A 14,039-nucleotide genomic window follows, 5' to 3' on the forward strand; every position below is an offset into this window, starting at 1 on the left:
GGAAATACATTTATTTATGGAACTCTGTTATAACTTTTTTGAGCAGAAGTCTGGTTATTGTGCGGTTGCACAATTACCTGATTATCTGATTACCGGGAAGGAAAAACATTTCTAAAATATCAGAAAGTTCACAATAAAGGTGAGGATTTCCACACACACATTTTTAACTATGCCATCCTGTATGGCAAACATACTTTTAAATAATGATTTCAGAATTAGGGAGTAGACTTAGATTATTTTATTTTATGAATAGAATTAACTGGATTTACATATCTGGAAAGAAAGTTTTAATAGTGTTGTTATACAAAATATTGGCCAGTTCTAATGGCTCCTCTTCACGAACTGTTGCTAGTATTTCCAGTATCTGGCTACAATGAAACAAACAGAAATGTTACAGAAAAAAGAATAATTTATAGGAATTCATGACAACTTTTGATAAAATTGCATGAAAGATATGTAAGCCATATTTGTGATTTTTTTTAAAAAAATAGCAGTTTTGGAGTTGCATTCACTAAATGCCACACTAAATGATGATCTAACGAAACAGCAACGAATCTACCCTAATTTGTATTCTTCTTGGTGGTCTTCTTATGATTGGGAAAGGGCTGGAAGTTTGGTTATGACTGACCAGTTTTTATCATGGAAGCCTGGAATGGTGGGTAATAGTGGTTAATTTAAAAGCATGTTTTATCAAGCCGTTTGAAGCAATTAAGGTTAGCCCGAATTTGTGGGATTGATACAATAGCAGATTAATACTTCTCAGTGCCATCTTGTTCGCTGCTGTTAAATTGCAAAAATAGATGGCATCTAGATATCAACAAAATAAATCTCATGTTATGTTGCACTGAAGAGACGGAAGTTCAGAAATATGTTTTATAAAGTATTATATTCTTTTGCTGCGACCTAGATAGACTTAGATGCCATCATGTCACATTTAAAGCTTTGTAATTTGAGCCTGTCATGCCTAACTCATTAGATCAGCTTCAAGGGGACTTAATCATGACTAATCTCTGCTGGACTGAATCTCTGACAGGAACAACAAACAGTACTTACATTATATGGCAAAGTTCATTTCTGTCCTTTAGGCAGTGTCCCGCTTCCCATTTCTTTTTGGTTGGAAATGTGGTTTTTACAAATTTTGAGCCTGCGTGAGTGTTTTTCACGCCACACCAGGGAGCATCTAATCGGAGAATAATTAAAAAAACCAAACTAGTAAGTTTTATAACTAATTTCAGAAACATGAACACTTGCGTCTTACATTCCCTGCTTGTCTCATGTCCTCCATATACATAACAGTATATACTTTCACATGGCACTTTGTAAATAAATCAAAAATTCTCATTTTGATTTTTTAAAAATTGTTACAGGTGGTAAATACAGGTAGTCCTGGATTTACGACCACAATTGAGCCTAATGTTTCTGTTGATAAGCAAGACATTTGTTAAGTGAGTTTTGCTCCATTTTACAACTTTTCCTGTTAATTGAAACACTGCAGTTGTTACTAACACGGTGAAGTGGGTGTGGCCACTTTGCTTGTCAGGTCACAAAAGGTGATCATGTAACCCCAGGACACTGCATCCATTTGAATGGTCATTAAATGAATTGTTAGTTGTAAGTTGAGGATTACCTGTATACAAGTGGCTTTTACTAGTAGCTGCAAGGACAGACTGAATATAAAACAGCAACATCAGTACAATTATTCCAAAGACACTGCACTCCTCCACTTAATGAACCATTTGGGGGATGGGGAAGGATATAAATTCTCAACTTGGTGACATCCAAAGGAAAATGTGCTATTTTATCTGAAGCTCATTAAACTAAGCTTTTACTATATCTGATTTTGGTAACTGATACTGAAGATGGTTGAAATATTTCGTTAACAAGCTGCCACCGAAACTTGTCTTACTACCCAGCCCTTTTGGAACAGTCTTTAGAATTTGCTGTCACTACAACAAAAAGTAAATAATAAGGCACTCTATTTGGTTAAGCTTGCTCCATCAGCATATTCATTTAAAATGTATTACATAAATAGTCTCTGGGATTATCGAGCACAAAGTTTGATGTATTTTTCTGCTCTTACCCAGCTTACAGTCATATGTAAGAAGGGCTGCGCATTGCAAGTTGATTGATGGAAAGAATTACATCCTACCAGATCATTATGAAGCCAATAAACCTTTTGTTTCATCTACTTTGAGGAAAGAATGAGTGGCATGTAAGGGTCACCACGTCTGATGCTCTTCCTCAAAAGCAGCCTTCATAGATTGCTGTCAAAACAAGAATGGTGATGTCATGGGGCAAACTCTGCCCTCACACATTTACATCACAAAACGGAAACAAGAACTTACTGTTCTTGCAGGATGAGACAGGTTTTGCCACTTGCCTCCCCCAAGATGGTACTTTCCAGAAACCTTGGCAATGCAATCCTCAACTTCAGCCTTATTTAGGATTATGAAAGTTATGGGCCTAATACCGCCAAAGGGTATCAGCCTGGATTTTGCTGATAATAGAGAAAAAGGTATAATCCAATATTTGACAAGGATCTGGCAAAATGCAGGCTTGGGAGCACAACAGTTTGGAGTTTCTTCTATGCATCATGCTATTTTTGTCTGGGGCATATCTTTATTCACCAGACTTACTTCCAGAAATCCACCGAACTGTCCCCAGAATGGCATGATCAGAACAGGAATGGAAAATTCCAGGTTTCTTTGGAATATTTTATTCCTGAATCTATGTTTTGTACATGGCTAAATATGACCAAAGGACTGACATTTTTTAAGGGCATTTCCCCTTTTTTTATAAATGAATTAGCTCTCTGGATAATCATGGTAAGCTAACCCAAAGGTGCTTTTCCAAAAGGCAACTGAACTTTTTGGTGTTTTTTTTTTTAAGTTTTGCTTCTTATCCAAAAAGCTTCTCCCATTCTTACCCAAGAAGCTTCTTGGATGACAGGTGAAATGTTTTCAAAGAAAAAACCCAAGAGAGTCCAGTTGCCTTTTGGAAAAGTATCCTTGGGACCAGTGGTGAGATTCAATTTTTTTTTTTTTACTACTGGTTCTGTGGGTGTGGCTTGGTGGGTGTCTCAAGGGAAGGACACTGTTAAAATCTCCAACCAGAGGTGGTATTTGCCGGTTCTCCAAACTATTCAAAATTTCTGCTACCGGTTCTCTAGAACTGGTCAGAACCTGCTAAATACTACCTCTGCTTAGGACAACCATGACCTGGAGAATCTCTATATACATACTAAAGATAACTTTGCAACTGGCCTGTGATTTGGATGCACACTCAAGATTACAACCCAAATATATCTCTGATCTAAAAGTTTTTTAAATGATAAATTAATGAAAGCCAAGTGGCTTACCTGTTTCTATCATTAACCTTTCACTGGGAATTGACTTCACCGTTTCTAGGTTGGCTTCAGTTTTCAGAGAACTGGAAATAATTGTAGACGTTTGTTAGATGAAGTTGTCTATCACTTCCTATTGTTGGGGAGTTCATAAAAAAGAAGTTTCTCCCAAAATTCAACAAATAAGTTTTTGGTTTTTGAACAAAAATATTGGAATGCTCCAATATTGTGCTTCTAACCCATTGACATTAGGCTGGTTTTTTTTCGAATTAAAAACTGGGAGAGCTTTAAATTTCAATGCCTGAAATTTAAATTTAATTAAAGTTGAATTCTATTGCATCTCTGGATACGTAGAAGCTCTAGGGCTTCTAAAGCTAAATGTGGCATAGTTTTATATCCTGTTCACTCTTTTCATTTTCTGTATTTTGTAAGGTAGGATTGAGATAAAGGTGGGTGACTTTGTATTCAAAATGATTTCTGAACCTTTGGTGAATAGGAGGACTTCCCAAGCTCTTGAACTGGATAACTTATCTGAGAATTAACTTAAGTGAGTTAAGACTAGTAGTATAACTGACTGAGATTTAGATTGTTGTATATTACTGACTTAATTATTTTTATTCTTAGTTATGAGTGTAACATAATTGCAGTGGTTTCGGAAGTTAATGTGGCCCATCAATACAGGACTGCTTGCCTACGAGCATCTTTTGTTGATGTTTCCTGTTTCAGGCTTCAAAAAATAAGGAGCTTATATTTTTCATGTCTCTGGCAAGACAAACTATTTCCGGGTGAGCAACTCTGGCAACTTTACCCGTGGACTTCAACTCCCAGAATTCCTGAGCCATTTGGCTCAGGAATTCTGGGAGTTGAAGTCCACAGGTCGTAAAGTTGCCAGAATTGCCCATCTCTTCACGACATGGTTAATGATCTTTTTATTTTTTAAAAAGTCACAATACCTACCAAACTAAAAATGAATGCTTGAGGGAAGAGTTAATGTTTAAAATAACTTACCAACCATTAATCCCTATATAAAGATCCAGATCTATTAGAGCTGCCGCTTCTTCTTTGGTACCATCAAAAGAGTGAACCTATAAAAATAAGTAGAAGCATACATATACATATACATATATACATATATACATACATACAGATCTTTGGTTATTCAGGTTTTCTCCCGTGTAAAATTGGAAGTATCTAGGTGACATTTCGACGAAACTTCATTTGTCATCTTCAGACTTGTGTCTTCAGCTTTGTGCTTCTTGGAGTAATGTGAGCTTGCAGCTGCTTCTTTTAACTGCTAGTGGGGGTGTGACTTGATTGGGTGGGGGCTTGGCTGTGTTCTGATTGGCTGGGGGTGTGTTCTCATTGGTTGGGGGTTTGGCTGTGTTCTGATTGGTTGGGGGGGTGTTCTGTTCAGGTGGGGGCTTGGTTGTGCTCAGGTTAGTCTTCGTTGCCGGGGGATTTGAGCTGGTGAGCTGTGATCCTGTTGTTTGGCTTCGCGTTTGTGGTTGTGCCACATCTTCATGGTGGGCGTCCGTTCACTTCATGTATGGGTCGGAGGGGTTTGAAGCGGGTAGTGATGCAGCTGCGGTACGGCTGCGGTATGACAACTAAGACTAACCTGAGCAAAACCAAGCCCCCACCTGAACAGAACACACCCCCAGCCAATCAGAACACAACCAAACCCCCAACCAATCAGAACACCCACCCACCCAATCAAGTCACACCCCCACTAGCACTTAAAAGGAAGAAGCAGCTGCAAGCTCACATTACTCCAAGAAGCACAAAGCCGAAGACACAAGCCTGAAGATGACGAATGAGATTTCGTCGAAACGTTGCCAAGATACTTCCAATTTTACGTGGGAGAAAACCCGAATAACCAAAGATCCACATACAAATACCCACGGGTACTTACATGAATGGTATTCAGCTTTGTTCGAGTATTTTCCCACGTTAATGTGGAAAATACCCGAACAAAGCTGAATAATATATATATATATATCATAAGACAAAAGGTAAATGTATGTTAACGCGGACAATCCTCAATAAAGGACCATGATGGAAGTCTGCCAATCACAGTCATAAAGTGAGTTGCCCCTGTAACCTGATCAGATTTTAATGACTTTGTTTGTGGTAGGAGTTAAGTAAACCAATTGTTTGCTTCGGGCTGAAACCTGGAAATGCTGATCACATGACTAGGTTGCTGAGCACCTGAAATGCAGTCATGTGACTATAGGGAGAAGGGATGGCCATTAAAACTTCAGAATGTAAGTATCCCTGAGGAAGTGTGTCATAACTTTGAATGTCACTAAAGGAGCGGTCATAAGCTGAAGATTACCTGTACTCAGTCATACAATTCCCTCTAATTATTTCTGTTGATCTTTCTGGATGCCATCTGGCAGCTGTGCATGCATGAAAAATGTGAGGAAAAATTTAGCAATTCCACCTAGGAAGATGTGGCTGTTCCCTTTTTCACAGCTGTGTCATTCTTTGTGCTACCCTACCAGATTCAGGTACCCCAGTCTATCCAAGTTCAACTTCTAAACACGGCTAGCAAGGCCTAAGGTTGACCAGGACATGGAAGGACACTTGCCAAATTTAAAATAAAAAGATTCAGATCACAGAAATCCCAATTCAAAAAGAATTACAAAATACCAATAACTGAAAGAAAAACTTGGCTTGATGCTAGATCCGAAATACAATTCCTCTAGTGTTTTACAAGGGAAGGTTTGGTTGAAGAATGCAAACACAGAGAGAAATGTCTAACCTATCTGTGATGGAAATATAGCAATAGACTTTAAATCACAAAAAAGTGTTGAAAAACATTATAGCTGCATTGCACCTACCACTCCTCCTGTACACCTCTCTCTATTTCGCCTCATTATATCTGGAAAAAAAGAATTTGATTTTAGAATCTTAAGAATTTTTGTTCCCTCAAACGTACACATTTGTTCTTCTAGTTTTCTAACAAAACTCACCTAGGAATTCTGGGTGTGAATTCCTGCAGTGCAAAAACATTGGCAATTTGGTTTGCTCAGATAGATCAAACTGTTTTTCAAAATACCTGAAAGAAAATAAAAATTGTATTGATCAATCATTGAATCCATAGTATTTACAGCTTCTCAATAAGATTCTGGACGAGAAGCAAGGCAACACTGAAAAACAAATCCCTATAGAACAGTATAACAGAAGTTTAAAAGACAGGATGGCCAGTAAAACATATTTGAAACAATAAGTACATTGCTTACTTGAGTTGAATGTCTTTGGGGCAGAATTCTAATCTGTCGAAGTCTGGGAAGGGGAAAACAGACAGTGAAGAGGCCTTCAAAAAACTGCCATGAAAAAACAATGCACTTATGCCAAGGGGTTAATACCTACCCAAGCCACACTCCCCAATTGCGACAACCTTCCCTTTGTTCTTCTCTGCTAAATCTTGTAACTCTTCTAAGTACCGGTCAGGATTACCCTGACTGAATTCCCCACAGCGAGTGGGATGGCAGCCAACAGTACTGTAAAACATTTCTGAAATCAGACCACAGGAAAGTGTTGATATAACTGAGGCAGACTCTATTAAAGCAAGAGAGTCCTGGACTTACGATCATAATTTCTGTTGCTAAGAGAAACATTCATTTTGCCGCATTTTACAACTTTTCTTGCCACAGTGAAGTGAAACACTGCAGTTGTTAAGTTAATAACATGGTTGTGAGGGGACACTGGCTTCCCCACTGACTTTCTTCTCAGAAGTTTGCAAGATGTGATCATGTGACTCTGGGATACTACAAATGCCATAAATATGAACCTGCGAATGTAAATACCGTGACCGTGGGGATGCTGCAATGGAGCAAAAGATGTGAGTGTAAGTGTGAAAAATGCTCATAAGTCACTTTTTTCAGTGCTGTCATTAACTTTGAATGGTGACTAAACGAACTATTGTTAACTCAAGGACTACCTGCATTCTCTTGGATCGTGAATGTTGATTATGTTTTTTGCTAGCGATTGTATTTGTAAAAAAAGCTACTATTCCCTGTCTGCAAGGATTTGTAAACAAAAGCATAAGAATTGAAACAGATTCATTCTTGTTTTAAAGCCAGTTAGAGAATCTTTTTCTCTGTGGCTAGTGCCTGAGGTAACAATTGTCAGCTGCTTCTCAAACATTTCCTGGAGAAACTCCCCACATACAAGCATGCAACACAAATACATACATGTACAGGTAGTCCTCGACATACGACCAAAATTAAGCCCAGAATTTTTGCTGCTAAGTGAGAAATTTATTAAGTGAGTTTTGCCCCATTGTATGACTTTTCTTGCCACACTTGTTAAGTGAATCACTGCAATTGTTAAATTGGTAACACAGTCATTAAGTGAATCTGGCGTCCCCATTAATTTTGCTTGTCAGAAGGTCACATGACCCTGGGACACTGCAACCGTCCTAAGTATGTGCCAGTTGCCAAGCGTCCAAATTTTGATCATGGGAATGCTGTACTGATTGTTAAGTGTGAAAAACCAGTCATAGATCATTTTTTTCAGCGTCGTTTTAACTTTGAACGGTCACTAAACAAATGGTTGTAAGTCAAGGACTACCTGTACTTCCTATCTCCCGATTTCTTTCCTCCCGTGTCAAGCTTTTGCTTTCATCATGTGACCACTGGATCCCCCACATATTCTTTTCTCAGTGAGGGCAAGATAAACAACTTTCCTAATTTGCAGGTGGAGGAAAAGTTTTGCTTCCTTTTTAAGTAAATACAAGTGTGGGATAATTCAAGCATTCCGCTTGAGGGTGACACACGACGAAAGAAATACCATTGGTTTGGGCCAGCTGCAAGGCATCTTTGCTGTCTTGTAAATTACCACCTGTGATGATGAGCTGAAATAAAGAAAAAAACCATGTAAATGCTAGTTTCCCAACACCAAGTTTAATATGCTTTGGGAGGGACATAAATTGAAAGTCAACAGCAAGGAAAAATGGGCAGTTCAGACAATAAGAAAGAACACATCTAAAAACATTTAATTCCCAAGTTACCTTTTGAACTCCAATTTTGATTGCTCTGTCTATTACATCCAAGAAATCATCTGCAAATACACACACACACACACATACATATATAAATATGTTAAAGTTAAAACCCGTATTTTTCAAACGCAGTGATGCTCAAACTTACATTCACAATTTCTATTTGCTGGGGGAGGTATTGTTGTTCAAAGCTTCGTAACAATAAACATTGCAATCATCTTATGCCATCTTAATTAAATTGTAAACCTGAATCCAGCATTCCTCTTTTCAACTTTTTGACAAGAAAAATATTGCTGTGTACAAATGCCATATATGTGGAGCACTGATATATTTTCCAACAGAATTTCAAAGGAACAGTCTTCTCCAAAATGATGGGATCACAGCTAGCAGTGACTGATGAGGATTTGGGACAGTATTTGAAATAACGAGCAACCCCAGCTTCCTCCATTGACTTTCCTTATTGGGAACCCCTTGGGAAAACCACAAATTGTGATCACATGATCCTGGGGTGTTGCAATTGTTGTGAATACAGATATCATAGCCCTGAACTTACAACAGTAAGTTTAGTGACCTTTCGAAGTTACAAAGCACTGAAAAAAGTGACTTGTGACCATTTTTCACACTTATGACCATTGTAGCATACCCAGGGTCATGTGATTTACATTCAGATGCTTGACAACTGCCTCACATTTATGACAGTTGCAGTGTCCCAGAGTCATGTGACAAGCAAAGTCAATAGGGAAGCCAGATTTAGTTAACAACCGTGTTACTGACTTATCAACTGCAGTGATTCACTTAACAAATGTGGCAAGCAAAGTCACAAAATGGGGCAAAACTCACTTAAATTTCTCACTTAACAACATAAATTTTGGGCTCAATTGTGGTTGTAAGTTGAGGACTACCTGTACAAGCTCGTTGCCAAGCATCAGATTTTGATAATGTGACTATGGGGACACTGCATTGGTTTTAAATGTGATAACTGGTCATAAGGCTTTTTTTTTCAGTGCCATCATAACTTCAAACAATTGTTAAATAAACGGTGTAGTAAATTAAGAATTGTCTGTATTAACAGAATTTATCTTCCCATGCTCAAAAATTCAGAACAATGTTGACCTTAGACATGAAATAGATATTCTTGTTACTTGAGAGAAGGTAGACCAAAACAGAGAGAAATTACACTGACAATAAAGGTATATTTTAATCAAAGCTGTGCTTTCCCCAGCTGAGTTACATAGCTGTAACACCAGGATCACAAGGAATGCTGAACAAAGCAAAATGGATGCCCCTGAATTGTGGTATATGCCACAAAAATAGTTATGAATACTTAGAAATTCATGATTTAGTTCAGGAGTGTCCAACCTTCAATCATTCAGTTCAGATGTGTCCAAGCTTGACATCTTTAAGACGTGTGGACTTCAACCCTCCACATGTTGGCTGGAGAATTCTGTGACTTGAAGTCCACAAGTCCTAAAGTTCCCAGGTTTGGACAGCCTGATTGAATTCATGAAATAAAACAACACTATTCTCTGGAGGCACTAATTCAAAAGCTAACACTTAAATATTTTGGACGTATAATCACTCAATGGAGAAGACCATGAAGCTTGGAAAAATGGAAAGCTGTTGAAAAAGCAGTTGTACCGAAAGTGGTTTCTCTTCAGTGATCAAGTGAACGAACATCAAACAAAATACATGGAGGCCTCCATTTTAGGTTTCTTTCCTCTTCAGGGTCCAGAGAAAATACAGCATGAAAAGGTCTACTTATAGTTATTATTATGCATCTATATACCCCAACATCTGGTGTTGGGAATAAACCAATAAAAAACTTTACCTTTATGTTTTTGGGTGCCCCTGTATATACCTCTGAACATAGGATCGGTTAAGTTAACACCAATATCTAGTTAAAAGAAAAAGCAATAATTAGCTACTAATCAGGTTAAGCACAGGTATATAATTTTGCTCCCTGCAGCAAATATAATCTTTGTTTTCAGCATCTTCTCAAAGCATCCCTCACTGCAGCTCCACGTTGACAGAAGAGACACTTCATTAAAATCCTATTAGCTCAATTCCTACGATGCCCTTCAACAGGTTCAGAAAAAAAAAAAAAGGTCAAAGGTCCAACCTCCCACCCCACCTGTCAAGCAGGAGAGACCCATTTCTGGCAGATGGCAGTCCAGTCTCTTTTTGAAAGCTTCCAGGTAATGAAGCTCCCATGACAAGCTCACCTTGATTAATGCTTTTGTGTGTGTGTGTGTGTGTGTGTGTGTGTGTGTGTGTGTATGCACGCATATGCAAACCATTTCGTTTGCAGGCAGATGTGGTTCAAGGAGTTGTGCCAACCCAGAACTAACATGCATTCCCTAAACCAAAACCAGCAGATTGTATGAAGGCAGCCCCCAAAATCCAAGCTGGGACCCAAAGGTGCTTTTTTCAGGAGGCAACTGGACTTTCTGGTTTTTCTTTGAAGACATTTCGCTTCTCATCCAAAAAGCTTTTTCAGCTCTGACTGGATGGTGGGGAATGGAAAGATTTATTTTCCTTGCAGACAGCTGGTCGTTTGCATCCTTTTTAAAGTGTAGTTGAGGCCACTTGGAGGTTTATGTGTGTCCCGAGGAGTGCTCCTGGTTCCTGTAGTCTGCAAAGAAAAACTAGAAAATCCAGTAGCCCCCCAAAAAAGCACCTTTGGGACAACCATGACCTGGATGACTGAGAAGCTCTACAGATGTTTAGAATTAGAATTGTTTATTGACCAAGTATGATTAGACACACCAGGAATTTGTCTTTGGTGCATATTATGCTATATAAAAGGAAAAAAAATACATTCATCCAGAATCATAAGATACAACACTGGGTGATAGTCATAGGTTACTAATAAGCAATCAAATCATACTAGGAAACAATATAAATCGTAAGGATACAAGCAACATGGTTATATCATAAGTGGGAGGAGATAAGTAATAGGAAGGATGACAAGAAGAATAGTGATATAGTCTTAGTTCAATTCAATTCAAACCTTTATTGTCAGAGTAGAATATGTGCACAATGAGTTTGGCTGAGTCTCCCTTTGTGCACTTCCCCTGCAACACAATACAACTTCACAGTGAAAGACAGAAAATCCCTAACCCATTGAATCCTACTAACACACACACAATCCTATTGCACCATGTGAACTTATTGCACGTTGTGTCGTCCTCGTAAATAGTAAACAGTTTGAGCATTTTGTGGGAATTGTTTGGCAGAGTGATGGCATTTGGGGGAAAACTGCCCGTGTCTAGTTGTTCCGGTGTGCAGAGCCTTATAGCATCATTTTGAGGGTAGAAGTTGAAACAATTTATGTCCAGGATGTGAGGGGTCTGTAGGTATTTTCACAGCCCTCTTTTTGACTCGTGCAGTATACAGGTCTACAGGTTTAGCTATACAATTCCGGATGAGCTCCCTTTGAATGGTGTGGGAGTAGGAATGGATTTCCAGAGGGGGAAAAGAAATTGCAGACTACAGGAACCAGAAGCATTACTCAGGTGACCCTGAGGACACAGATAAACCTCCAAGTGCTTCAAGGACCCTCTAAACAGAGCTCTCCAACCGTGGCCACTTTAAGACTTGTGGACTTCAACTCCCAGCATTCCTCAGCCAGCTTTACACTGCTTTGCTGGCTGAGGAATTCTGGGAGTTGAAGTCCACAAGCCTTAAAGTGGCCAAGGTTGGAGACCCCTGCTCCAAAACAGAGGTCTCCAAACTTGGCAACTTTTAAGTCCACAAGTCTTAAAGTTGCCAAGTTTGGGGGCCCTGCTCTAAAAGGATGCAGATGACCAGCTGTCTGCAAGGAATATAAATCCTTCCAATTCCCCACCATCCAGTCAGAGCTGAAGAGGCTTCTTGGATGAGAAGCGAAACGTCTTCAAAAGAAAACAAAACAAAACAGAAAGTCCAGTTGCCTCCTGAAAAAAAGTCATGGTTGGGACAACCATGACCAGGATGACTGAGAATCTCCATAGACCAAGCTGGGACCATCAAGAGGGAAGCGAGCTCCAAGGGCTTCCCTCAGGGACTCATTCCCACAGACACCCAACCCCGTATTCTGCCCCAGGGCTGCCCCTGGACGCCGCGCTGACCCCTTGTTGCTAGGGCAACCGCTCTCACCAATGAACTTGAAGCGACTCATGACGACAACGGCAGAACCCGCGCGCACCTTTCACGCTCGCTCCAAAGAGGCAGAGGAAGAGCCGTTAAAGCACCGCCCCTCACTTCCGGCTGCCTCGGGATCTGGCGGCTGTCTCACCACCCAATCCCCCTCGCTCCCCTGAAGGAAACAAAACGTCCGGAAACGAAACGTTCCAGGGAAGGAAGTGCCCGCCTTCTGGTGCTCGGTGGCGTTCTTGCCGCCGGGATTCCAACGAGTTGGTTTTGCACAGCGCACCAAGCCTCAATGCAAAAGCAAAATAAATAAATAAAAAGAAATAGCTATCGGTGTCAAGTCAGTCTCGTTTCATAACAGCAGACTCACAGCACCCTCTTTTCCTCCTGGCCTTCTGCATGGGCCGCTCCGTTTGTATTGGCCCATGTGTGTGTGTGTGTACAATCCTATCCTAATGTTATATTTATCAGAATAGAATAGAATAGAATAGAATAGAATAGAATAGAATGCAATGCAATGCAATGCAATGCAATTCTTTATTGGCCAAATGTGATTGGACATACAAGGAATATGTATTATATTTATATAATATATATATAATTCTGATCTTGCAGACACACCTCAAGCCCACACCTCACGGCACACAAAATGCGTTCACAAAAAGGTGAAGCAAAATGACATTACATTACAATTTAATTCACTCTACTGTATTGTACTATACAGAAAGGGTCTGCAACCTTGGCAACTGCTTGAGGCTTATGGACTTCGACTCCCGGAATTCCTCAGCCGGCAAAAACGAAGTTGAAGTCCACAAATCTTAAAGTTGCTAAGATTGGAGACCCCTGGTACACTTAGACTAGAGTAGGCTAGACCAGGGGTCTCCAACCTTGGCAACTTTAAGCCTGGTGGAGCCTCGTTTTTGCTGGCTGAGGAATTCAGGGAGTCGAAGTCCACAAGCCTCAAACAGTTGCCAAGTTTGCAGGCCCTTGCTGTACAGTACAGTATAGTACAGTAGCTTTGCTGGCTGGGGAATTCTGGGAGTTGAAGTCTTCCAGCCTTATTGTTGCCAAGGTTGCAGACCCCTGAGCTAGACTACACACTACACACTATATTATGCACTACTATACTATACACTATTATATTACTGTACTATACTGCACTATACTATATGCAATGCTATGCTATACTACCGGTAGATTTAAATATATTGTAATATTAATCTTCCATAACTTAAATATTCTACTCCCGCTGGGCTCTCTACATGCCGGCAGAGCGGTCCCTCTAATTATTATCTCTATGAGTCCATATCTAGCGGATAACGTCATATCCTACCCAGGAGGAGGAGGAGGAGGAGAAGATTACTCGTAGAGATAGGAAATTGAGAATTATGCTTTACAGAAAAACCGTTATAGATTCCCGAGGGTTATAAAGAGGCGCCCTTGCTGAGACCTTCTCTCCCCAGCCTTCGATCGGGCTCTTCCGGTATCGACGCGCAGGTCGCAGGAACCCGTGACGGATGCATCGATGGCGGCGTATCACTCTTGACTTCTTTCTCT

The 14,039-nt window shown here is 39.9% G+C and overlaps 1 protein-coding gene across 3 annotated transcripts; it reads right to left on the reverse strand.

The window, feature by feature from the left end:
* Positions 1-223: 223 nt before the first annotated feature.
* Positions 224-13,997, reverse strand: TATDN1 (TatD DNase domain containing 1). 3 transcript variants are annotated; one of them, XM_087931699.1, is made up of 12 exons: positions 13,880-13,997; positions 10,180-10,245; positions 8,361-8,410; positions 8,141-8,204; positions 6,719-6,862; positions 6,589-6,631; positions 6,319-6,404; positions 6,187-6,227; positions 4,352-4,428; positions 3,359-3,429; positions 1,054-1,180; positions 224-368 (listed from the first exon to the last, which is right to left on the reverse strand). In XM_087931699.1, exons 2-12 carry the CDS (start codon positions 10,217-10,219, stop codon positions 266-268), a joined length of 846 nt encoding a protein of 281 aa, XP_087787825.1. In that variant the 5' UTR covers positions 10,220-10,245; positions 13,880-13,997; the 3' UTR covers positions 224-265. The 3 variants fall into 3 exon arrangements, with proteins under 3 accessions (XP_087787825.1, XP_026559433.1, XP_087787826.1); XM_026703648.2 differs by lacking the exon at positions 13,880-13,997 and adding an exon at positions 12,489-12,621; XM_087931700.1 differs by lacking the exons at positions 6,719-6,862; positions 13,880-13,997 and adding an exon at positions 12,489-12,622.
* Between the last annotated feature and the right edge of the window lie 42 nt (positions 13,998-14,039).

The sequence above is a fragment of the Pseudonaja textilis genome, chromosome 3 (genome assembly GCF_049901715.1).
Source record: "Pseudonaja textilis isolate UNSWEBS1 chromosome 3, rPseTex1.2, whole genome shotgun sequence".
Lineage (NCBI taxonomy): Eukaryota > Metazoa > Chordata > Lepidosauria > Squamata > Elapidae > Pseudonaja > Pseudonaja textilis.